Source organism: Acipenser ruthenus, chromosome 19 (assembly GCF_902713425.1).
Source record: "Acipenser ruthenus chromosome 19, fAciRut3.2 maternal haplotype, whole genome shotgun sequence".
Lineage (NCBI taxonomy): Eukaryota > Metazoa > Chordata > Actinopteri > Acipenseriformes > Acipenseridae > Acipenser > Acipenser ruthenus.
The window spans coordinates 14,940,623-14,966,830 of record NC_081207.1 but is presented as its reverse complement, the minus strand read 5'-3'; the positions used below and the strand labels follow the sequence as shown (position 1 = coordinate 14,966,830).

The 26,208-nt window shown below is 43.9% G+C and overlaps 1 protein-coding gene across 1 annotated transcript in view; it reads right to left on the bottom strand.

Moving 5' to 3' along the window:
• The window catches only part of LOC117424807 (chloride channel protein 1-like), a 45,922-nt gene extending 20,938 nt beyond the window's left edge, over positions 1 to 24,984 (bottom strand). The window contains exons 1-12 of the mRNA XM_058992193.1: positions 24,603 to 24,984; positions 24,180 to 24,308; positions 23,204 to 23,337; positions 22,645 to 22,722; positions 20,816 to 20,894; positions 20,258 to 20,383; positions 11,046 to 11,130; positions 10,593 to 10,694; positions 5,853 to 5,937; positions 5,357 to 5,506; positions 4,817 to 4,886; positions 4,417 to 4,527 (exon numbers count right to left, since the gene is read on the bottom strand). Of these exons, the coding sequence (XP_058848176.1) occupies positions 4,417 to 4,527; positions 4,817 to 4,886; positions 5,357 to 5,506; positions 5,853 to 5,937; positions 10,593 to 10,694; positions 11,046 to 11,130; positions 20,258 to 20,383; positions 20,816 to 20,894; positions 22,645 to 22,722; positions 23,204 to 23,337; positions 24,180 to 24,308; positions 24,603 to 24,759 (1,306 nt within the window). The 5' untranslated portion in view covers positions 24,760 to 24,984. The remainder of the gene's footprint in view (positions 1 to 4,416; positions 4,528 to 4,816; positions 4,887 to 5,356; positions 5,507 to 5,852; positions 5,938 to 10,592; positions 10,695 to 11,045; positions 11,131 to 20,257; positions 20,384 to 20,815; positions 20,895 to 22,644; positions 22,723 to 23,203; positions 23,338 to 24,179; positions 24,309 to 24,602) is intronic.
• Between the last annotated feature and the right edge of the window lie 1,224 nt (positions 24,985 to 26,208).

Sequence of the window (26,208 nt, the reverse complement as noted above, 5' to 3'; positions counted from 1 at the left end):
TCAGCATGGAAGAGGGGGTCTTGGTCTCAGTTCAGCTCCTCCTACATGGCACAAGGCAGCCCCAGCTCAACGGAGGTGCAAAAGCAGGAGGAAAGGATGAGGTGTATACAGGCCATTTCCCAGGCCAAGCAGGGAGAATGGATGAGATGGGAGAGTGTGGAACAATGCAAGATTGGCTGGCAAGACCTATGGTCAATGGAACAGAGCAGGATCAGTTTCCTCATCAGGTCAACATATGATGTTCTCCCATCACCACAGAATCTAAACCTCTGGGTAGGAGAGGATCCCTCATGTCCTTTGTGTTCATCACCTGCAACATTAAGGCACATTTTGACAAAATGTAAGGTGGCTCATAGCCAAGGACGGTTTACTTGGCGCCATGACCAGGTGCTGCGATGTTTGGCCTTAGCATTGGAAGACAAGCGTAACATGACCAATAAGTTGCCACCTGTTCCATCAAAACATTACACACAAAACACAACATTCCACCGCCCAGGAGAGCAACCACCAAGAAAAGGTGTTAAAACCAATCCTCGCCCAGGACAACTGGAAGCTGCTAGAGACTGGAAAATGCTGGCAGATGTTGGTCAATGGCTTGTTTTTCCACCTGAGATTGCCATCACTAACATTCGACCAGATATTGTCTTGTGGTCTGGATCAGCATGCCTTGTTAACCTGGTAGAGTCAACAGTGCCATGGGAGGATGCTGTAGATGAGACGTATGAGAGGAAGAAACTGCGGTATGCTCAACTAGCCACTAAAGCGGAACAGCAAGGATGGAGAGTCTGGGTTTACCCAGTGGAGGTGGGTTGTCAATGCTTTGTGGCACACTTCCGATTTCACCCGATTTCACCCGGTTTCTCAGAGACGTCGGATTCAGTGGCCAAAAGTTGCGTCGCACAGTGAAGAACTTATCTGAAGCAGCAGAGAGGAGCAGCAACTGGCTGTGGTCGAGATGGAAAGATTCTGGCTGGGGATCTCAAGCACAATAGAAAGAAAGAAACGCTGATGTACAGGTAAGTAAGCTGGGCTGAGTTGAGTGGGGGACGGAGGGGGGTGATGCTGGGACACCAGAATCGCTGTCGAGCCCTCTTGAGGTGTCTTGGGCTAGTCGACGAAACACCGATGATGGAAGGTGTCCACTTGAAGACCCCAGAGATTTACCCTACTTAGCTCAATCCAGACAGTTGTCATGCTGATGCGCTGTGGAGACCGCACTGTGGTTGATCCCCGGAGCCAGCATGGCAGCCGTTGTGTGTGCTGATGCGCCAGGGAGGCAATAAGCTGATCCCTGGAGCCAGCATTACACTTCAGCCATCAACACCAGACAGAAGGATATTTACATCATCATATGGAAGGAAGCGCAAATGGATGGAGAAACATATGGCTCACATTAGTTTACTGTAAAGCTACATCTTAGTTGGTGCTTATCTTGGCGAGAGCCGAGTTCAAATCAGCATGAAGTTTTAACATCTACTCTCGTGTAATGGAAATCATGTCCAATAAATAACTAATATAGTAATATATTTATTTAAATTAAATTAAATTGTATATATATATATATATATATATATATATATATATATATATATATATACAGACGTGCTCAAATTTGTTGGTACCCCTCCACAAAAAACGAAGAATGCACAGTTTTCTCTGAAACTGACAAAAGTAATTGGCATCCACCATTGTTTATTCCATATTTAATAGAAATCAGACTTTGCTTTAGATTTTTTATTCAGCATAATATTGTAAATAATAAAACAAATGAAAATGGCATGGACAAAAATGATGGGACCGCTAACCTAATATTTTGTTGCACAACCTTCAGAGGCAATCACTGCAATCAAACGTTTTCTGTAGCTCAATGAGACTTCTGCACCTGTTAACAGGGAGTTTGGCCCACTCTTCCTGAGCAAACTGCTCCAGCTGTCTCAGGTTTGATGGGTGCCTTCTCCAGACTGCAAGTTTCAGCTCTTTCCATAGATGTTCAATAGGTTTCAGATCAGGACTCATAGAAGGACACTTCAGAATAGTCCAATGTTTTGTTCTTATCCATTCTTGGGTGCTTTTAGCTGTGTGTTTTGGGTCATTATCCTGTTGGAGGACCCATGACCTGCGACTGAGAGAGAGCTTTCTGACACTGGGCAGTACGTTTCGCTCCAGAATGCCTTGATAGTCTTGAGATTTCATTGTGCCCTGCACAGATTCAAGGCACCCTGTGCCAGGCGCAGCAAAGCAGCCCCAAAACATTACCGAGCCTCCTCCATGTTTCATTGTAGGTATGGTGTTCTTTTCTTTGAAAGCTTCATTTTTTCATCTGTGAACATAGCACTGATGTGACTTGCCAAAAAGCTCCAGTTTTGACTCATCTGTCCAAAGGACATTCTCCCAGAAGGATTGTGGCTTGTCAATATGCATTTTAGCAAATTCCAGTCTGGCTTTTTTATGTTTTTCTTTCAAAAGTGGAGTCCTCCTGGGTCTTCTTCCATGGCGCTCTCTTTCGCTCAAAAAGCGACGGATGGTGCGATCAGAAACTGACGTACCTTCACCTTGGAGTTCAGCTTGTATCTCTTTGGCAGTTATCCTTGGTTCTTTTTCTACCATTCGCACTATCCTTCTGTTCAATCTGGGGTCGATTTTCCTCTTGCGGCCGCGCCCAGGGAGGTTGGCTACAGTTCCATGGACCTTAAACTTCTTAATAATATTTGCAACTGTTGTCACAGGAACATCAAGCTGCTTGGAGATGGTCTTGTAGCCTTTACCTTTACCATGCTTGTCTATTATTTTCTTTCTGATCTCCTCAGACAACTCTCTCCTTTGCTTTCTCTGGTCCATGTTCAGTGTGGTGCACACAATGGTACCAAACAGCACGGTGACTACTTTTCTCCATTTAAATAGGCTGATTGACTGATTACAAGATTGGAGACATGTGTGATACTAATTAAAGAAACTAATTAGTTTGAAATATTACTATAATCCAATTATTTATTATCTTTTCTAAGTGGTACCAACAAATGTGTCCGGGCCATTTTAGAATATCTTTGTAGAATAAGCAATAATTCATCTATTTTCACAGCTTCTTTGCTTTATTCTATAACATACCAAAGGCATGCAAGTATACATGATAAAATAGCTTTTAATTTCATCACTTTTCAGGAGGAATGAAGCATTATTTCAATGAGCTGTAAGGGTACCAACAAATTTGAGCACGTCTGTATGTATATATATATATATCTATATATATATAGATATATATATATATATATATATATATATATATATATATATATATATATATATATAATATACAATGTAAATGTGGTAAACAGCAAACTAGTTATAGCAACACTATCGAAAGAAAAAAAAGTTTGTCTTCTAAACAGTAAACTAGTTTTTTTTTTTAAACATTCCCAACATATACACGCTTGACCTCGAGGTGTATTTTATTATTATTATTATTATTATTATTAGTAGTAGTAGTAGTAGTAGTATTTGGTAACTTTACTAGATTGCTGCATTTAAATGTCAGGTTCATGTATTAATAAAGTAGTATCACTTTTTTTGCTCATTTACAAAAAACGTAAATAATACAGTTTAAAAGATTAGCGTGTGTCTTGACAGAGGCTCTCATCCTCTGCCAGCCATTTCTGGGTTTCTTTATAACCAACAGAAGATCAGCTTCTTCCACAGCCAATCAGAAGTAATAGAGGTGGGACTGAAAACACTTTTTAAAAATTTTATGTATGTGCTAGACTTTCGAAACTTGAGTGGCTCTCTACAAATATACCCGGAGTGCCTTTCTAGCAATAGAGCGAACATAGCAAAAATAAATAAATAAAAACTACTTGTCCGATGGGCAAAGTATAACGGGAAAACGATACGAATTGGCCACCCCAGATAGACTATTGATGAATGCCTTCTTTTCCACTTAATTAATACACAGGGTGAGATATTACCTTAATATTATTAATTACTGAAACTTAATGTGCTAATTAATGCTATTTTGATATAAACCTTCTTTTCTGCTTTTGTACTGTATTTATGTTCTTTTTGATCAAATTCATAAAATATATAACCATGTTGTGTGATTTACTGCTCAATTGTTAATCTTGGCAATCTTTAACTTGTAAGGAAGACATGTATACAGTGTGCTAATGAAATTAAGAAACCATTACACATATTAATCAATTGTATCCTTAAATTGGACATGTTAACTTCAGGAGAGAGGTGAAAGGAGGAGAGGAGAAGAGTGGGGGAGGGCAGAGGTTAATAGAAGTTAACCAATTGACGGCCTCAGTGCTGGAACAATAGAACCCAGAACAGCTGCGTGACTGCAAACTGTTACTGATTCAAGCTGCATAACCACACTTGAGTCAGCGCAGAGTCTTAATGCAGAAGAACAGGGTGACTGACCAATGACCGCATAACCCCCAGGGAGAATCCGGTATACAATCCCATCGAAGAGAATCCCGTTCGGAAAGAGAGTGGCCATGATCTCACCAACAAGACGACCGAACGCAGCTCCTAGAGAGAGAGGGGGGAGAATAGAGGATACAGGGGAGACGAGAGAGAAGAGGGGAGAAGTTAGTAGGAGTTAGCCAGTGATGCCCTCATACCATCGTAACATTGTAGCTGCCCTGTGCTTACCTGCTGTTATAATACAGAACCATTATCGCATGAATATATCTGCTCTCTGCATTGCCAGTGAAGATCCTATCAGATCCATTGTGCAGTTGCCATCACTGTTAATGTTGTGGTCTGCTAATGGTTCTGCTGGTTATAATGGGACCCCAGTGGGATTTCCAGATCTTACCCAGTATGAAGACAGGCATAAATGCTCCACAAGGGACAGGCATGGTGGTGGAAATGGCTGACATCCAAAACTGAGAGGGTGAGAGAGAGATGAGTAATTGCAATATGAACCACTCAGACTGATTGCAAACAGCAAGTCTTTGTTAAATGTGAAAATATAATTAGATGCGATTTACTGCACTGTTTAAGCTCCATTAAAGCAGTGCTAATCAAGGTTTTGAAAGCCATTTCCTAACCTCTTATTAGCACCATTAGCAACATTATCACTGCATCCCCCACATCAAAGGAGTACCATCCAATGTTTTGAAATCAACTTCATTACCTCATATTAGCACCAGCAACAAGGGGGTGCTGATACTTGTACTCGGAACTGCCTTTAAGAAGTATTTATCAGCAGGTATTAAATAAATCCATTCATTAATGTGGTGATTTTAAAACAAGAAAAGCTGCCCTTCCCTCACCTTCACAATTCAGTACCATTCAATGACAATTAACTTTTGCATTAAGTGTTTGAAAAGACAATTGAAAGCATTTTTTTTACCTTCATGACAAAGAAAAGCAGCAGGATGACAAAGACGCTGATTTTGGGGTGCATCCAGACTGCTGATCGCCCCAGGACGTGTGTGGAGCCATCATGCTTCGTCCAGGTGTGGTTATCGAAGAGGGAGTTTATCGACTCACGAGGCATCAGCTGGGGAACACAGAGCAGTAGGAACGATCCTTGACTAACTGCTTACTGTACCTTTAAGGAACTATATGGTACATTTGCGCCACCTACTGGCTTGTTGAATATCTCTCAGTGGGTTACAAACAGACAGCTGATGCATGGTCACATATAGAGAATATGGCATAGTGTCTTGAGCGGTACAAGCTGATTTCACAACAAGGTGAAAATCAGCTTGTTTCGCACAGCAGCGATACACAGTCCTCATATATCACCATTCGATCAGCACTCGTTTTGTTAGTTGAAGTTATAATAATAATAATAATAATAATAATAAATAATACAATGTATAATTGGGATTTTGACCTCTCACCTCTCCAGCCATGAACTGTCCGAACCCAGGGGGAAAGGTCAAGGTTGCAATGACAAAGGTCACAACCCCTGGGTAGATGAGCCGACTGTAAAACAAACACAATTTTAGACAGTCTGTCAATAAAACTGTCTAAAAAACTATCAATGTATCTGCCTGACTACATTATATATCAATCAACAGAACTATCTATCAGTGTATCTATAAATGTATCTTTTAATCAAAAACTCTATCGATATACAGTACTGTGCAAAAGTTTTAGGCAGGTGTGAAAAAATGCTGTAAAGTAAGAATGCTTTCAAAAATAGACATGCTAATAGTTTATATTTATCAATTAACAAGTGAGTGAACAAAAGAAAAATCTACATCAAATCAATATTTGGTGTGACCACCCTTTGCCTTCAAAACAGCATAAATTCTTCTAAGTACACTTGCACACAGTTTTTGAAGGAACTCGGCAGGTAGGTTGGCCCAAACATCTTGGAGAACTAACCACAGTTCTTCTGAGGATTTAGGCAGCCTCAGTTGCTTCTCTCTCTTCATGTAATCCCAGACAGACTCGATGTTGAGATCAGGGCTCTGTGGGGGCCATACCATCACTTCCAGGACTCCTTGTTCTTCTTTACGTTGAAGATAGTTCTTAATGACTTTCGCTGTATGTTTGGGGTCGTTGTCATGCTGCAGAATAAATTTGGGGCCAATCAGATGCCTCCCTGATGGTATTGCATGATGGATAAGTATCTGCCTGTACTTCTCAGCACTGAGGAGACCATTAATTCTGACCAAATCCCCAACTCCGTTTGCAGAAATGCAGCCCCAAACTTGCAAGGAACCTCCACCATGCTTCACTGTTGCCTGCAGACACTCATTCGTGTACCGCTCTCCAGCCCTTCGGCGAACAAACTGCCTTCTGCTACAGCCAAATATTTCAAGAGTCCAGAGCACCTGCTGCCATTTTTCTGCACTCCAGTTCCTGTGTTTTCGTGCATAGTTGAGTCGCTTGGCCTTGTTTCCACGTCGGAGGTATGGCTTTTTGGCTGCAAGTCTTCCATGAAGGCCACTTCTGACCGGACTTCTCCGGACAGTAGATGGGTGTACCACGGTCCCACTGTTTTCTGCCAATTCTGAGCTGATGGCACTGCTGGACATCTTCCGATTGCAAAGGGAAGTAAGCATGATGTGTCTTTCATCTGGTGCAGTAAGTTTCCTTGGCCGACCACTGCGTCTATGGTCCTCAACGTTGCCCATTTCTTTGTGCTTCTTCAAAAGAGCTTGGACAGCACATCTGGAAACCCCTGTCTGCCTTGAAATTTCTGCCTGGGAGAGACCTTGCTGATGCAGTATAAATACCTTGTGTCTTGTTGCTGTGCTCAGTCTTGCCATGGTGTATGACTTTTGACAGTAAACTGTCTTCAGCAACCTCACCTTGTTAGCTGAGTTTGGCTGTTCCTCACCCAGTTTTATTCCTTCTACACAGCTGTTTCTGTTTCAGTTAATGATTGTGTTTCAACCTACATATTGAATTGATGATCATTAGCACCTGTTTGGTATAATTGTTTAATCATACACCTGACTATATGCCCACAAAATCCCTGAGCAAGTTGTGCAAGTGTACCTAGAAGAATTGATGCTGTTTTGAAGGCAAAGGGTGATCACACCAAATATGGATTTGATTTAGATTTTTCTTCGGTTCACTCACTTTGCATTTAGTTAATTGATAAATATAACCTATTAACATGTCTATTTTTGAAAGCATTCTTTACAGCATTTTTTCACACCTGCCTAAAACTTTTGCACAGTACTGTATCTATCAATGTATCTCTATCTATCTATCTATCTATCTATCTATCTATCTATCTATCTATCTATCTATCTATCTATCTATCTATCTACAGTCAACTGATTAATATGAATTTCAAGGGACCAGCAAAAAAAAAAAAAATCTGTCATCTATTATCAGGAGTCTAAGCCAAATGCATACTGTGAGTTTTTATTGAAGTTACAGTATCAAATTTCATTGTTCGGGGGAAATGTTGAAATCTGCAGCAACATCTTCCTTTGTCTTGTACAGTGGTACATTATCCACCACTTTGAACACCTCCACTGTTGTATGCAAGGATAATTCAATTTTTTGCGCTGGCCACTCACTTCTCTGCTTCATGTAAATGGCATTGATGCATGAGCACTATTGCAACTCAAAATGCATCATAGGATCACTAGTCGCAAAACAGCACTAAAATACAGAACAGTCGCTAGCCTGGATGCAAGTGAATACAATTCCCAATACCCTTTGTTTAATTAAAAATGTTCTTCCCTGGGGAACAGGAAATTCGTGTTTAGACAATTCGGATTTTAAGAAGTCATTTACAGTAAGCAACTGCTGAATTTGGCCGGGACCATGTTGAAAATTCATAGTATCAGAAAATCAGTTAAATCTGAGCTTGTCTCAATGGCTGTCGGCATGTGTAAATCCTGTGAAAAGACCTGTGTGGTCGGAATGATAAGAAAAGGTACTGTGTGAACCTGTGTTGTATTGTGTTGTGTGTGTTTGCAATCGGTAAATGGCTCAGCTGTAGAATAAGAAGAAAAGTATAGTTTAGCACTCTACGTGGGAGTTAGGTTTTGTTTTTGGTTTTGTTTTATTTCTGTAAATAATAAAAGTGCATGCAAATCTAGGTCTGCTCATTTTAAAGGGTGTTAACGAGCCTTGACAGAAGGCTGTGTTACTATATATATATATATATATATACAGTGCCTTGAAAAAGCCTTCACACCCTGGAACATTTTTTACATTCTACTGCCTAAAAAATTCAATTCAAAATGCATTAAAGTAGGAGTTAGTTTCACTGATCTACACAACATCACCTACACTTTCAACATGAAAGAGTAAATATAGAAATATTCAAAAAGTAATAAAAAAATACAAAATAAAGTCTTGATTGCATAAGTCTTCACACCCCTTGAGTCAAAACTTGCTTGAGTCGTTGAGTCTTTTGGATAAGTGTCTACCAACTTAGCACAGCGGGATGGTGCAGTTTTTGCCCATTCTTCTTGGCAGAATAGCTCAAGCACTTTCAAGTTGGCTGGGGATCGTCTGAGGACTGCAGTCTTCAAGTCTCGCCACAGATTTTCTCTGGGCTTTGACTAGGCCACTCGAGGACATTCACTTTCTTCTTGCTGAGCCACTCCATTGTTGCTTTTGCTTTGTGCTTAGGATCATTGTCCTGCTGAAAGGTGAAACTTCTCCCCAGTCCCATATCTCTGGCAGACTGGATTAGGTTTTCTTCCATGATCTGCCTGTACTTTGCACCATCCATCTTTCCCTCGATCTTCACAAGCATCCCTGTCCTCGCTACTGCAAAGCATAATGCAAACATAATGCTGCCACCACCATGCTTTACTGTAGGGATGGTGTTAGCAGGGTGATGTGCTGTGTTTGGTTTACGCCACACATATCGCTTAGCATTAAGACCAAAAAGTTCCACTTTGGTCTCATCAGACCACAAAACCCACATGCATGCAGTGTCCCCTAAGTGTTTCTTTGCAAAAGCTATGCGGCACATCATATGGCTTTTTTTAAGCAGTGGCTTCCTTCTTGCCACCCTCCCATACAGGCCATGTTTATGGAGTACTCTTGAAATTGTTGAACAGTCAACATTTTCCCCAATCTCAGCCAGAGTCCTCTGTAGTTCTTTTAAAGTTATCTTAGGCTTCACAGTGACCTCCCTCAGCAGTTTCCTTAAGCCATGGTTACTGACTTTGGAGGGACGGCCTGATCGAGGCAGTGTCTTGGTGGTGCCAAACTGTTTCCACTTTATAATGATGGACCTGCCAGTGCCCCAAGGGATATTCAAAGACATTGAAAGTTTCTTATAGCCTTCCCCCAATCTGTAGCTTTCAATAACTTTATCCCGGAGTTCTTTTGGCAGCTCCTTGTTTGGCATGTTTTGCCATTTGCTTCAAATTCATTTAATACAACAGAAACAGCTTGATTCTTCATCCAGGAGTATTCGAATCAGTTGAACTACTGTGATTGGACACAGGTGGGCTCTATTTAACTTATTATGTGCCTTGTTAAGGCAATTTGTTGTACCTGAGCTAATTTGGGTTTGCTATGACAAAGGATGTGAAGACTTATACAATCAAGACTTTTTGGTTTTGTATTTTTAATGACTTTTTGAATATTTCTATAATTGTTCTTTCACGTTGAAAGTGTAGATGATGTTGTGTAGATCAGTAAAACAAACTCCTACTTTAATGCATTTTGAATTGTATTTTTTAGGCAATAGAATGTGAAAAATGTTCAAGGGTGTAAAGACTTTTTCAAGGCACTGTATATATATATATATATATATATATATATATATATATATAGAGAGAGAGAGAGAGAGAGAGAGAGAGAGAGAGAGAGAGAGAGAGAGAGAGAGAGAGAGATTTAAAAAACTACAAACAGCTCTATATCCAAAGAGAACCAGGATCCAACAGGATACTCGTCAATCACTAGAAATGCTTAATGATGAGGAAAAGTCATTGATAAACTGAAAACTCTGTTTTAATAATTAGCTACAACATTTCGTCTGAAGCTAGTAGAAATTGCCAGGTAGACTGATGATGTTTAAGTTTGAAAGTGCAACACTCATCTGTGATTCACTGTACAGCTCTCAAACTCAAACGACAGCACTAGTCTACCTGCTGTAGCTATTTCTACGATTGATTCATGTTACCAGCTCAGTGTGCACTTACTATCTTGTCAGGAAGCGTGTTAACACCGTTTGTCTTCGCATGAAGACAACCACCTGCCGATTCAGATACACAAAGAAGGCACCGAGGAACCCACACAATATCCTGAGAGAGGGGGAGAGGGGAGGGGGAGCGAGAGAAAGGGGGGGGGACATGTCAACCAAAGCATCCCATTGTAACTGCTCTATACATCAGTTATCATTGCCTCTTAATGTAATAAATATAACACAGAACCACTACATTGGTGCCACTGTATCTATATCAGGGGAGTACTCTGAATCATTTCTGGTGCCACTGCTGTATAATATATAAAACTATTGAGTCTGAAACTAAGTTAAACTGTCAAAGTCATTGCTGTTGCCCCTGTATAGTATATATTAGAACTGTGACTAAGGTAAATAACAAGCATTGTGTTGCTTTTCTACATTAGGACAGGTAAATATAAATCCAACATACCCAATGATGGCAAATGCAGGCAATTCTTGGAGGTCAAAGGGGAAATCCATTCGGAAGTTTGTTTGGAAAAGGGCAGTGATCGTTACTGAGGGACAAATTGAGAAGCAGATTAATGGAGCGTTCCAGGAACATTACAGGAGGGTTAGGATTAGTGTCCCAGATGTATTCAAATGCCTGATCAGCACTGTTCTTTAAAAAAAAGGATTTTTAGAACAAAGGAACGTAGAGACACTGGAAACAAGACAGTCGTTGGAAAATGACATTAGTTCCTGTAACAGGGAGAGATCTCAACTGGCCGTCTGACACATGCATGATGCTGCAGGAAGGGGGGTGGCAGTCCCATGGGATCTGCCTGCCAGTCATGGCGGTGACACAGAGAGGTGGGGAAGAGGGTGTGTGCACTTTCCCCTCTCTGAGTGGCTGGGAGGCAGGTTTTAGTGGGATTGCTGAACCTATAAATTAATACTCTGCTGTTTCCTCAGATCTGCCCCTTTAGACCAGAACAACGAGCAAGCGGTCTCGCTTGACTACAGACGGACGGGAGAAAAACTGGCTGGCTGGCTGAACCCGGACGCGAGCACCAAAGCCAGGTTGGTGGAGGTGATCGTGGTGGAGCGCTCCCTAGAGTGCTTGGCACTGGCACCTCGGCTATGGGTGCAACGGCAGGCACCTGCCACTTTGGATCTGGCGGTCGAGTTGGCGGAGCAGTATCAGGCAGCAGGGCCAACGCCAGCAAGACTGCCTGGAAGTAACGCAATTACTGTATCACCCCCTCCACTGGCCCCAGAGAGGGTGCAGGGACTGGGGGGAAGGGGTAGACAGGTATTTGGACGGGGGGTGTCAGCGGGAGCTCCCGGCCCGGGAACTGGGGCAGGGTGGGGTTACCCACGGGCTGCTGCAGTGTCGGACCGGGGTCTCACGCGGCCACCTCATCGTCGAGCCCCTTTGATGGCTCCAGTGTTTCCACCCCTTGTTGTAGCATTGGGGCGAGAAACCAGCCCATCATGGTGTTGGACGTGCAGGGAGGTGGGCCACATCACACAGGACTGCCCCGTGATGGAGTGTGACCTCAGCCGACCAGGTAAGCATGTTCAATTACCTCAATCACTTCAGCAGATGGGTTTTGTTATTCCTGTGACAGGGGATGGTACAAAAACCCAGGCGCTCCTGGATTCAGGGTTTGGTCAGTCCCTAATAAAGGATAGCCTAATTTCACCGGGGCATAAACAAATATTGGGACGGGTGCATATTAAATGTATTCATGGGGATGTTCGTTCTTATCCTAAGGTTAGCATAACGGTGAAAATTGGCCAGCAGGTGACACAGGTGAAGGTGGGGTTGTGTCCTCGATTGCCAGTACCGGTAGTTCTGGGACGGGACTGTGGGCAGTTCAAGAGTTGGTTGGCTGCCCTGACCCGTCCTCCCTATTGGCTAAGAAAGAGGAAGTAATTGGAGAGATCTTTACCTTTCGTGACCCGGAGTGGTTTTGTCATGAATTTAAACCCCGTAAAACTAAACGGGAGCACCGGGCTGCTAAGAATGAGGGCTGGCAATGGAGGGAGTTTGAGAAGTTTCAGGTGGGGGCGATTGGTGAAGAGTCTGGGGGGGAGGCCGCGGAGCCAGCGCAGGGGTCTAGTTCGGCTGCCTCCGCTCAGGACCGACCTGATCCTGAGCTGGAAGCCATGGAAGCTGATTTTTTAGCTCGTTCCCGTGACTTCCGCCTCGAGCAAGGGCGTGACGACGTGCTGGGCAGGCTCTTTGACCAAGCAGCGGTGGTTAATGGTCGGGTGGTCGAGCCCAGACGTGCCGCCATGTACCCTCACTTTGAAATCGCTCGAGACCTCCTGTACCGTGCTGACAAATTGCCCCAGACTGGGGAAGTGCGTCACCAGTTGCTGATTCCTCAATCCTTTAAGGAGGATTTACTGTGGCTGGCTCACGCTATTCCTTTGTCTGGTCATCTGGGAAGGGATAAGACTAAAGCAAGGCTTGTGTCACGGTTCTACTGGATGGGGCTGGATGGTGACGTCAGACGTTTTTGCGACCGTTGTGGGGAGTGTCAGAAAGCCAGTCCTAGAGCCGTCCCACGAGCCCCACTGGTGCCGTTGCCCCTAGTGGAAGCACCGTTTGAGCGTATTGGAATGGATTTGGTTGGGCAGCTGGAGAGGAGTGCGGCGGGATACACACACCTATTGGTTATTCTGGATTATGCCACACGTTATCCTCTCTGCCTCAGCCAAATCTGTTGCCAACGAGCTTGTGAAGGTCTTTTCCCAAGTCGGGATTCCCAAAGAAATACTAACCGACCAAGGCACCAACTTTATGTCCCGACTAATCCGCGGAACATGTAAACTTTTGGGGATTAAGACCATTAGGACCTCGGTGTTTCATCCTCAGACCGATGGTCTTGTGGAGCGCTTTAGACCCTTAAGAACATGTTGCGCAGATTTATTAGTAGTGATGTGCGTTACTGGGACCAGCTGATTCCTCCCCTTCTCTTTGCGATCAGAGAGGTACCCCAGGCTTCCACGGGCTTTTCGCCATTCGAGCTGCTGTATGGGCGAAGACCCTGGGGTGTGCTCGATCTGGTCAGAGAGATGTGGGAGGAACAGCAGGATAATTCGACAAATATAGTCCGGTATGTGTTGGACCTGCGCAAACATCTTGAATCTGTTGGAAAATGGGTGCATGACAATTTGCTGCAGGCTCAGCACAGACAGGAGACACAGTACAACCAAGGAGCCAGGTTACGCACATTTCAGCCGGGGGATAAAGTACTTCTATTATTACCCAGTTCTGAGTCGAAACTTCTGGCTAAGTGGCAAGGACCTTTTGAGGTTACACGCCGGATTGGGACAGTGGATTATGAGATCTGCCAGCCGGAGCGACGAAGAGAGAAACACATTTATCATGTAAACCTCTTGAAGCCCTGGTTGCAACAGGAGGCGTTGGTAGTGGCGCAGGCAGATGACGTCACAGACCTGGGACCTGATCTTTCTGTGTTGGCGAAAACAGGGTCGGTCCAGATTGCAGAAAATCTGACACCAACACAGAAATGTCAGGCTCGGGCACTGGTGACGGAATTTCCTGATGTGTTTTCTCCCGTCCCGGGGCAGACTCGAGTAGCCCATCATCACATTGAAGTTGAGCCGGGGGCGCCAGTTCGCCAGATGCCGTACCGTATACCTGAACGTAAAAGACAGGTAATAAAAACGGAGATTGATGAGATGCTGAGACTGGGGGTAATAGAAGAGTCCCAAAGTGACTGGAACAGTCCTATTGTTTTAGTGGATAAACCAGACTGGTCAACTCGGTTTTGCATTGACTTCAGACGAGTTAATGAGAAATCAAGGTTTGATGCTTATCCCTGACCCCAGAATCCAGAGAGAGGACGGCATTTTCAAATCCCTTCGGGTTATACCAATTTAGGACCATGCCTTTTGGGTTGCACGGAGCACCAGCCACTTTCTAGCGGATGATGGATCGCATTTTGCGGCCCAATCAGCAGTACACCGCTGCTTACATAGATGACATGGTTATCCACAGTGAGGATTGGCCGAGTCATCTGCGTAAGGTAGCGGCGGTATTGCAATCCTTGCTGGAGGCTGGGCTCACTGCTAACCCAAAGAAATGTGCCATTGGGAAGAGTGAGTCGGAGTATTTGGGGTATCGAGTAGGGAGCGGCCAGATCAGACCGCTGATTGCTAAGGTGAAAGCCTTGGCTGACTGGCCGGTCCCTACAACCAAAACCCAGGTGCGCTCTTTCTTGGGTCTAGCGGGCTATTATAGGAAGTTCATTCCGAACTTTGCCACGCTCGCTACGCCTTTGACAGACCTCACCCAGAAGGCTGCCCCAAATACGGTTCAGTGGACGGAGCCATGCCAGAGGGCCTTGCTCGCTCTGAAGCGAAGGCTGTGTAGCAAGCCAGTGCTATGCACTCCTAATTTCAGCAAGAGGTTCACCCTGCAGACGGATGCGTCAAAGACAGGTCTCGGGGCAGTATTGTCTCAGGAGGTGCGGGGAAGCGAGCACCCAGTCCTGTATATCAGCAGGAAGCTCGTTGCCCGTGAAAATAACTATAGTACCATCGAGAAGGAGTGTCTCGCAGTAAAATGGGCAGTCGAGTCACTCCGGTACTACCTCCTGGGGCGACACTTCACTCTGGTAACAGATCATGCCCCCTTAGCATGACTTCACCGGATGAAAAATAACAATGCCAGAATCACCCGGTGGTACTTGGCCCTGCAGCCCTATGCCTTCAGGGTTGTCCACCGAGCAGGAAAGCTCCATCTAAATGCGGTTTTTTTCTCTCGGGAAGGCATAGGGGTGTAGGATTTCGAATGGACCGGTGGTGCCATTCTAAGGAGGAGGATGTTTAACAGGGAGAGATCTGGACTGGCCGTCTGACGCATGCACGATGCTGCAGGAAGGGGGGCGGCAGTCCCGTGGGATCTGCCTGCCAGTCATGGCGGTGACACAGAGAGGTGGGGAAGAGGGTGTGTGCGCTTTCCCCCTCACTGAGTGGCTGGGAGGCAGGTTTTAGTGGGATTGCTGAACCTACAAATTAATACTCTGCTATTTCCTCAGCTCTGCCCTTTTAGACTGGAACAACGAGCAAGCGGTCTCGCTTGACTACAGACGGACGGGAGAAAAACTTCCAGAAAGAAAATTAAAGAAAATAATCTACAGAAAGAGAGAGAAAGTGGGGAATCTTTGGGCAGCCCCTGATATTGTTGTAAAGTGAGCTGAGGAACAGCCTAGAGTAGGACGGAGCAATCAACTTCTGAACAGCCTTCTGCTTATGTTTTCTTAACCCTTTGCGGTCCATTTATTAATTGGGCGTCAGGCACGCCAGGTCTAATTAATTTTCACACGCGCAGTTAATTTTAGACGCGCTGTTTAAAAGTATTTTTTTTCACAGTCAAACGGGTTTAAATGGCCCTGCATATCAACAAAGCACTCACTAGGCATCTCCAGCCCCGCCCCACTCTTTCGTTTGCTATAGCGTTCACCTATGTAAGAAATAAATAATAATAATAATAATAGTCGTACATACAGATCGATCATCTCCGGATCACTCGTTTTATCACCAAACTCCTCAATAATGCGATCCAAGTCATTATTTTATTACTATAACATCTCAAAAAAGCTCTGCAAATGTCTGTGTTTTCTGTGCGCTGATTCAATCAGCCAACTTGTTTACTTCAGACCGCCCCCGTATCTGATACCTGATACCATGTATGACTATTCATGAGATACGGCTTTTTTTTTATCGACTTGTCTCGGCTCCTGTCGCTCCCACTCGGCAATTGAATGGTTTTCTCTGCTTTTTCCGGCGAAAAAATGACTAGACACCCGTTTATTGCTTTGCTATAATGATGTCGGACCCAGTCCGACAAAGGACCTGTGAGGAATAATTGCAATGTCGGACCCAGTCCGACAATGGACCGCAAAGGGTTAAATCTGTGCACCTCAACTCAGACACACAACAGAAATTGGCGACTAGGATGGGATCTACGCGAAAAGTCTGTTAATAACCAGAATATAAATCGGATTGAAGTGAAGAAAACGGCATACCTCGGAAAAACAGCCCCAACACTGGAATTTGATCAGGCAAGTGAGACGTTTACAAATTTTGAGGAACATTTAGAAAATTTCTTTGTAGCAAATGAGATCTCCACAGAGAGGATGAAGGCTGTTTTTCTCACTGTAATCGGCACGAAAAACTTTGCCTTGTTAAAAGACTTAATAGCTCATAAAAGTACCCCAGATTCAACACTAGATGAGTTGTTGGAGGTGCTACGGGGACATTTTGAGCCTAAGAGGAATGTAGTGGTGGATCGATATGCGTTTCGTAGCCATAAGCAAATACAGTCAGAGTCCGTGTCAAAGTACATAGTGGGGCGAAAGGGACTTGCTGAACCATGTCAGTTTGGGACTACATTAAATGAGCAGTTAAGGGACCAACTGACCATCAGAATAACCAACAGAGAATTGAGAAGTCGTCTTTTAGGGGCTGCTTATGGGGAAACAAAATTTTGAAAGCACCGCGGCTAGTTTAAAACAAATTCAGCCGATGGCGGCTTACAGCACTGGTAGCCATGACTCAAAGTCAAAGACAGGCCATGCCAATCCCAAGAAGGGCAAGTCTCAGGCCGTTTGTTACCGATGCCTCAGAACAAAACACCAAGCGCGAGAATGCTGTTTCAAAGAGAGTAGTGATAGGGGGATAGGCTTAGTTAATGGTATTAAAGCAAAACTGTATGTAGCAGAACAAGCTGCCCCCAAATTTTGAAAGGCTAGACCTGTTCCATACGCGCTACGAGAAGCAGTAGATAAACAATTGGATGAATTGGTGCATCAGGGCATTCTGTCACCGGTAGCGTATTCACAGTGGGCAGCACCAATAGTATGTGTACCCAAAACCGATGGGAGTGTCTGCATCTGTGGTGACTATAAAGTGACTATTAACCCATGGTTAGAGTTCAAGATCTGTTTGCACAAGTGGCTAATGGTAAACAGTTCAGTAAGTTGGATCTAGCGCAGGCTTGTCAGCAAGTAGAGTTGAGTGATGCGAGTAAGCGGTACTTGACTATTACAACACAGAAGGGGCTATTTCAGTATAATAGGCTACCCTATGGTGTTTCTAGTGCGCCAACACTATTTCAGCGATTTATGGATATTCTTTTGCAAGGCTTAGAAGGAGTCATTTGTTACTTAGATGACATTCTAGTAACTGCTAGAGATACTGCTGAAAATTTGCAGAATTTGTAAGCTGTCTTGTGCAAATTAGAACAGCACAGGTTTAAAGTAAACCAAGAAAAATGTGCATTTTTCCAAAAGTACCTTGGTCACATTATCAAAGCAGAAGGTATCCGTCCTTTAAAAAAAAAGGCAGATGCTTTCAAGAAAGTGCCTGCTCCAAAAGACGTAATGGAACTGAGGTTAATTATTATGGGAAGTTCATACCTAATCTGGTCACACTTATTAAGCCCATGACCAAATAGTTAGAGAAAAATAAAGAGTGGTTTTGGACAGACAGAGTTCAGAAGGCGTTTGATGGTACTTGGAAGCAGCTATGCTCCGAAAGCCTTTTGGTGCATTTTGATCCAGTGTTACCAGTCATTCTATCTTGTGACATTATTGATAAATGACATTAGTTCCATATTAGGAATAAACTGTGTCAATTGTTCTGAAAGCTGATTGGTTGGCTGGGACACGGATAAGGTGCCACCGCGCTAGAAGCGGGCAGAATGGTTTGGGAGTGGAGCGAGTGATATTATGCTGTATTTATTTTGCTTATAAAAGTGTCATCCTTTTTGAACTACGATTGGTTTTCCTGGAGTTATTATTCTAAAGCAATCAACTTCTGAACAGCCTTATGCTTATGTTTTCTTAAATCTGTGCGCCTCAACTCAGAGACACAACAATATGGAAAGACATTGCCGTGGACTTGGGCATGAATGAATGTACTATAAAACATGAAAACATGGATTTTGTGAAGCAGAGGTTATTACAAACATATACTTTTTATTTAAATTGTAGTCGAGGAAGTAAAGAAACAATGGCCTAACCTGGAGACACATATCAGAGAAAGAAGTGTGACAGGGCAACCAAGAGTGGTCAGGGCTTGGGCAGTACATGAAAGTGATGTTAAGTATTTTAGGTAGCTCATTGCTAGCTTCCCAACTTTATATATTGATCATATGGTTCCTAATGCTGTCACAATTGTGTTGTGTAATATCATATGTTTTTGTATTGCGCAACATTATTGTAGTCTAGTAGACATGTAATAATTAGCAAATGTTTTCCATCAGCGTTTGCTGATCATTAAGTTTATACTACATTTAAGATTTTTGTGTTCAAAGTTATGTAAGAATTAACAGAATTGTATTTTTTAAAATTAAAATACTGAAACTAGGTATATTTACTACAAAGCCTCTACTGCACATCAGCGCTCTGAAGTATGATATTAACGCATCTAGTGTGCAATGGATTGACGGACGACTTTTTCGGATCACGGATTAATCCTTAAACTGAAATCCATGGGAATACAAGGGAGTACAGGGATAGAAACAAGACTCCCATTACATAGCAGTTTGATCAAATCCTGGTCTTACTATGAGTTTAATAAGACTCACCTGAGCTTGTAGGGAAATGGAAATGAGTAGAGTGCAAATGGCAGAAAAACAGTTTGCTGGAGGTGACTCTGGCATAAGTAGAGTTGCTAAGGCAACACCCCACTTGGCCTTAAGGCCAAGGATGTTAAGTGATAAGGCATATATTATTATTAATATTATTATTTATTTCTTAGCAGATGCCCTTATCCAGGGCGACTTACAATTGTTACAAGATATCACATTATTTTTACATACAATTACCCATTTATACAGGTGGGTTTCTACTGGAGCAATCTAGGTAAAGTACCTTGCTCAAGGGCACAGCAGCAGTGTCCCCCACTGGGGATTGAACCAACAACCCTCCGGTCAAGAGTCCAGAGCCCTAACCACTACTCCACACTACTGCCCAGCATGCATATAGCATAAGTGTATGGGAAAGTAGAACTGTGGTGAACAATTAACCACAGTAACCTTATAGAAGAGAGTAGTTTGTGGTTGGTTGCACCTGTGTGGAGTAACAGCTGAATAACTCATTCTACTACTGGCAACTATAACTGGTAAGATAACAGAAACAAACTAGTCACATAGGCCGAGTCAACGAGAATATAAATACCAGGCATAGAGGCGATACAGACGAGAAGCTCCCAATACCTCCAGATCATTGAGACTATCGATGTAGTATCTGAGGCTCTCTCCAAGGGAAAGGTAACTTGATCAATTGCCTATCCTGTTAATGCTAGTGAAATGTTATTGCATCTAAACAATACTGTTTGTTATTTGAAACTTTGAAATTAATATTAAGATTTGAAACATGGTCTGGTCTTATCCTTATAGCATAACAAAGTACTGGCTAATCAAGCTCATAGGAAAACCTGGAATGGGTGAAACTGCTGTACAATAGGAGTCTTATCTCCATCCCTGATCACATGCAGTTAGATACGTAACTGGGTAAATATACTTGCAGGGGGTACACCTCTTCTCTCAGTGAGGTGCAGCAGGGATCAGTGCCGGGACCCGTGCTGTTTCTCATGTAACTCAATGACCATATTTACCATAATTTGTGCATCGGTTACATAGTGAGCACACCTCACCTGCATCTTTGTTCCAGACAGCCAGAACCCGGAATATGAAGGCACTAAACGTGGCAGCGAAGAAACCCCGCCAGTAATTTCTGACAGCAAAGTACGTGGACGTGACCTCGATACTGAACAAGACACCTGCAGAGAGAGGGGGAAGGGGGAGGGAGAGGGGGTGATGGGGCACAGGGAGAGGAGCAGAGAGAGAGAGAGAACATTTAGTAAAACGGTAGTTGTAAAATGAAACTTCATAACATTAAACACAGCATGTCTGTATGTCTAAATTAAACAGGATTGTGATTTATTTAAAAAAAATAATGAGACAGACAGATATTATAGATAGATAGATAGATAAATAGATTGATAGATAGATAGATATTGTGCACACAGTCATATAGATATATAGATAGAGATATTCAGGCAGGTAGGTATCTAGTTAGGTAGGTAGGACAGACCAATAGATTATAGATATTCAGGCAGGTAGGTATCTAGTTAGGTAGGAGGACAGACTGATAGATTATAGATATTCAGGCAGGTAGGTATCTAGTTAGGTAGGAGGACAGACTGACTTGCCTCCTAGGGGGGTCCCGAAACAGCAGCCCACTCCCACAGCACAGCCCACCGTCAGAATGTCAGTGTAGCAGTAAGGGTGCTACTGACCATGCAGAGCAGAGAGGGGAGTGGAGAAAGGGGGAGAGAGGGGAAAAGGGAGATGGGAGAGGGAATACAAAAGAGAAAGGAAGGCAGACAAGAAAAGGAGAGGGAAAGAGAAGTAAGACAAGAGAGAGAAAGGAAGAGTGAGAGAGAAGAAAAATCAAGTGAATTAAAAATGGAAAGATAGACAGTGAGCTGAGGTTCCAGAGTGCCAGAGAAAAAGACACATCTCGACTGACACAGCATTTGTGCGATTGGGATGAAACTTGGTTCAAAGGGATACTGAGAGAATGACAGCTGTCTACCTTCTTTCTGTCTGATCATACAGGTAGCTAGGTGCTGTGTAAAAGTTTCTTACTGTACATACTTGTTAATTGTTTTGTTTTGGTGGTAATAATTTAAGAATGGTAGTAATTTAAAAGTGGTTGTAATTATAAGGTGACTGGAATTATAAGGTGGTTATAATTTAAGGTGGTAGTAACTCATTTAAGGTGGTAGTAACTCATTTCAGGTTAGTAATTTTAGGGTGGTATTAACTCATTTAAGGTGGTGGTAACTCAGTTATGGTGGTCGTTCATATTTGAAGGTTATAGTAAGTAACTGATGGCTTTACTTAATATTCTAAGGTGGTAGTAACTCATTTCAGGTGACAGTGACTAGTTTAAGGTGGTAGTGGAAGTTGAACTTGCCTCCCAACGGCGCTGCAAAGCATGTGCCTACACCCACTGCGCCAGCGCACACAAGCAGGTCGAGGCGATGGGCCTCACTCTGTCAGGAGAGTTAGAGACAGACAGCCATGCGGTCAGGACCAGGCAAGGCAATGCAGCAAACTTACAATCTCACACACACCATGCAACTCAACCCTGTTTCAATTACAGGGAAACTTCATCCCAGCTAGAATGTACTTAGGGTTACCATATGACTCCATGTACACTAGGACAGGTTGAGACCATTCAGGCCTTTCAACTCACACCCCAATGCATACTGCTAAGCGTAGTCCTGCTGTTAAAGGTACCTGAGATAGATTAAACATGCATTGTGATGTGAGTTGCCTGAACTGTCCCAAACTGTCTTAGTGCACATGGAGTCATATGGTAACCCTAAATGTACTGCTGTTTCATTTCTCACCTGTTTGACTATAATTTGTGTTCGATCTATTTTAATCAGGTGTTGGTTTTGCAGCATACAGCACAGGGCTGGATTCAGAGCAGAGCCACACAGTTCAGTTAGTCACAGTGTCAGTCTCACTCAGTGCCACTCACTCCTCACTCATCTCCCTGTAGTTCCAGCTTTGCCCTGCTCATGTCAGTAGTTTTGCTTAGTAAGCTGGCAAACATCAAACATTCAGTGCTGTTATAGTTCAAGCAGCTACACTCTGAGATGCTGTCTGACTCTTTAAACTTCTGCTACAGAGACCCATTTCACTGTTTAAGTTAATCCTCCCTCTCTCTCCCCCTCCCTCTCTCCCCCACTCTCTCTCTCCCTCTCTTACACTCACCCACTCCCTCTTTCCCTCTCTTTTCCTAACTCCCTCTCTCTCCCTCTCCACCTCTCACTCTCTTACATTATCCCACTCCCTCTCTTTCCATCTCTCCTCCCTCTCTCTCTTTCCCTCTCCCCTCCCTCTCTCTCCCTCTCTCTGTTCCTCCTTCTTTCTCCCTCTTTCAGCATCTCCTACCTCCCTTTCTCCCCTCTCTTACTTACTCTCTCTCTCCCTCCCACCCTCTCAAATCCAAAACTTTGCTTACCTCGTACACCCCTGAGAAGATTGACATGATTTTGCTGAGAACCACGGCACAGATACTGGCGATGTGGACAAACGGACCCTGTGGGTGGAGGAGAGGGGGGAGAGAGGGAGAGAAAGAGGGAAGAGAGGGAGGGAGGAGAAAGGCAGGTAGGGGCACAGGGAGGGGGAGAGGGAGAGGAGAGGGAGGAAGGAGAGAAGGTGAGGGAGTAGAGAGGAATGGGGGAGAGAAGGAAGAGGCAAGAGGGAGGAAACTTGGGTTATATTTTGAAGAAACAGGGACACAGGCAAAGATAGACAGACAACTTATGTGTCACAAATTCAAAAACATGCAGACAGACAGACCGAGAGACAGACAAATGTACACACACTCTGACAGACAGGCAGACACAGACAAACCCTCAACCGAAAGGACAGATAGACTGTGACACACTCAGACACTCAGACAGACAGTGTGGACCATACACACGTAGACTCTTGGACAGACTCTTAGACAGACAGTCATACACACAGAATCTTGGACAGACAGACATACAGACAGTCAGATGGATAGTGGTCAGTACCTCTTTCCCCAACGGCATGCCGCTGCCCAGTCCCGCGGTCAACCCGACCACTTTGGCCACAAAGGCTTTGAGGGTCAGATACTCTTTGAGGACCACGCCTCTTAGAATCGTCTTCAACTCGGGAATCCCTGAGCCTGGGAGAGAACAGAGGGAGAACACAGGACTGAAAACAGTAGAGAACATAGTATTGAAAACAGCAGAGAGAGAACACAGCACTGAGACAGAGACACACTGGAGAGGAGCAGAGAGAACACAGCACTGAGACAGAGACACACTGGAGAGGAGCAGAGAGAACACAGCACTGAGACAGAGACACACTGGAGAGGAGCAGAGAGAACACAACACTGAGACAAAGACACACTGGAGAGGAGCAGAGAGAACACAGCACTGAGACAGAGACACACTGGAGAGGAGCAGAGAGAACACAGCACTGAGACAGAGACACACTGGAGAGGAGCAGAGAGAACACAACACTGAGACAGAGACACACTGGAGAGGAGCAGAGAGAACACAGCACTGAGACAGAGACACACTGGAGAGGAGCAGAGAGAACACAGCACTGAGACAGAGACACACTGGAGAGGAGCAGAGAGAACACAGCACTGAGACAGAGACACACTGGAGAGGAGCAGAGAGAACACAGCACTGAGACAGAGACACACTGGAGAGGAGCAGAGAGAGAACACAGCACTGAGACAGAGACACACTGGAGAGGAGCAGAGAGAACACAGCACTGAGACAGAGACACACTGGGTTCCTGATAGAGCCTCAATCACACACTACTGCAAACGCTCGATACACTTTCATCAGACACTGTAATGAGTTATCTGGTAACTACCAGATTCTTCTTGTGTTGGTCGAGCTATGTAGATATTTCAGACACAACTTCCGACTTCCATGGTAAAATTTGACCAGATTCACCAGGAAATGTGAGCAGCAGCAGCTGTGCCTCCCCAGTGCTGTCTGTGTTACTCACCCACTGCCTGCGGAGCGACAAGATGACAGAACAGTGAAGCAAACACGATAAGGACCACGGGATAGGTGACCCAGGCCAGGTACTGCAGCAGAACATTGCCTTTTAGCTCCAGGAACATCCACTTATAGGCTGCATGGAGAGAGGGGGGAAAGAGTGGAGTGAGGGGAGATGAGAGGGGAGAGAGTTTTATGTTTGAATATTTCAGAGACCTCAAAGACAGACACTGGCACATATCCACAATATTGTTAGAACGTCATCTCCCACAACCCTTTGCTATAGAAGAGCCGTTCCAGTTTTCTGGTGAAGAACACTGTGGGAGATGTAGTTTATTTTTGAGCTAAACACCTAGACACGCATGGAAAAACACACACACAAAGACACACAAACAGAGATCCAGACAGACAGGTAGACTGCCATACTCACCCTGCAGACTCCTGGAACTGACATAGTCCATACCCCAGCTCACTAGCGCCATCATGAGGCCAAGCAGAACTAAGAAGATCCAATCTTCTCCAAGCTTGGTGACAATGTAGCGCTGCATACGAGCTAAACAGTCTGAAACACACAAGCTATTACTCATCACTGCCCGCGAGAGGAGTGCTGACCAAGGCTTCTTTAAAATCCACTCTCTTACTTCTTATTAGCCCTAGCAACATTATAACTATCTATTTGTCTCTACCTGTCTCTCTGTTTGTCTATCTGTCAGTCTGTGTATCTAAGACTACACTATCTATCTATATCTATAGCACTGTGCATGCTGGGACTGGATGGAGAGTAAGCCTTTTTTGTGTAAATGTAGTTTGTATAGGTTTGGTTAGTTATTTAGTTAACTTTTGTTAGTGTTAGCTCCCAGCATGGCTGGCTCAGGAGGGATTTTTCTTTTGAGAGACTGACTTGCAAACACACAGTGAAAGTTGTCACTGAAGGCCTCATACCCGTAGAGAAGCGTGTGTTAGCTCTGGGAAAAGTTGTTGGACGTGAACATATGAAATCTGCTTCTCGGATTAGTGGGTCAGTTGTGGCATTTGTCAGTCAGTCTGATTTAGTGAATAAAGTGGTAGAGTAGGATTGTTAGAAATTATTCCTTTGTTGCAGATTCGCCACTATCTGTTCCAACCCGTAAGATCATTTTCTCGAATGTTCCCCCATTTAAAAAAAAAATAATCTGCTAGCAAATAAACTGTCCCGTTATGAAAAGATTGTATCTGCTTGTGGCAGGGTTCCCCCGCCCCTGTGCGTATTGTTTAAATGTACTGTTTTGTGTTTATTTTAGGCAAGGTTTTGTTATTGTTGTTTTACAGCATGGATGGGGTTAAAATCCCCATCCAGCTAAACCTTGTGCAAAATGTGTCTGTCTCCAAATTAATCAAGCAATTACCAATTTGGAGATGGTCACATTGTTAAAGCACGTAGTTGCTTTCCGAAGACAATTGTACATGGTTTTAAATAATATTAATGAGGAGCTTAACGTCACCCTGAAATTCAAGATTTAACAGAGCGTTTATGTTGTATTTGCGACAACAGACTCCACAAAGTGTTTTTGTTGTGGTGTTGAGGGACATATTGTAAAAAACCGTCTGAATAGCGAGAATCAGAATACAGAAAGCGGCTTTGGGGAAAACAAGAGCAAGGACACTGAATGTGATGCCAGGGCAGCAAGGATTAGAGGGAGTGACAGCGGTGCAGGGGTGAGCAAAGACGCAGGAAACTGTACAGAGGCAGCAAAGAGCAGAGACGCTGACAGCAGTGGAAACAGCAGCAGGTTGATGGCAGTATGATTCGTGAAGAGGTTTTTGCTGATGCACTGAAAGGGAGACTGAGAAAGCAGAGGGAGGGGGGGGCTTAGTTGTGGAAGACGGTGTGGCTCAGGTTGCCTGTGTGAACAGAGACAAGGGATCACAGAGAGAAACTAACTGTATCAGTGAAGAATACTGAAACAAGTGTGTGGGGGGACACAGACATGGAAAATGGGTCATTCAACAATGATGATGGGGGGAGGCAGTAGCGATGCGGGGGGCTTAGCCACTGC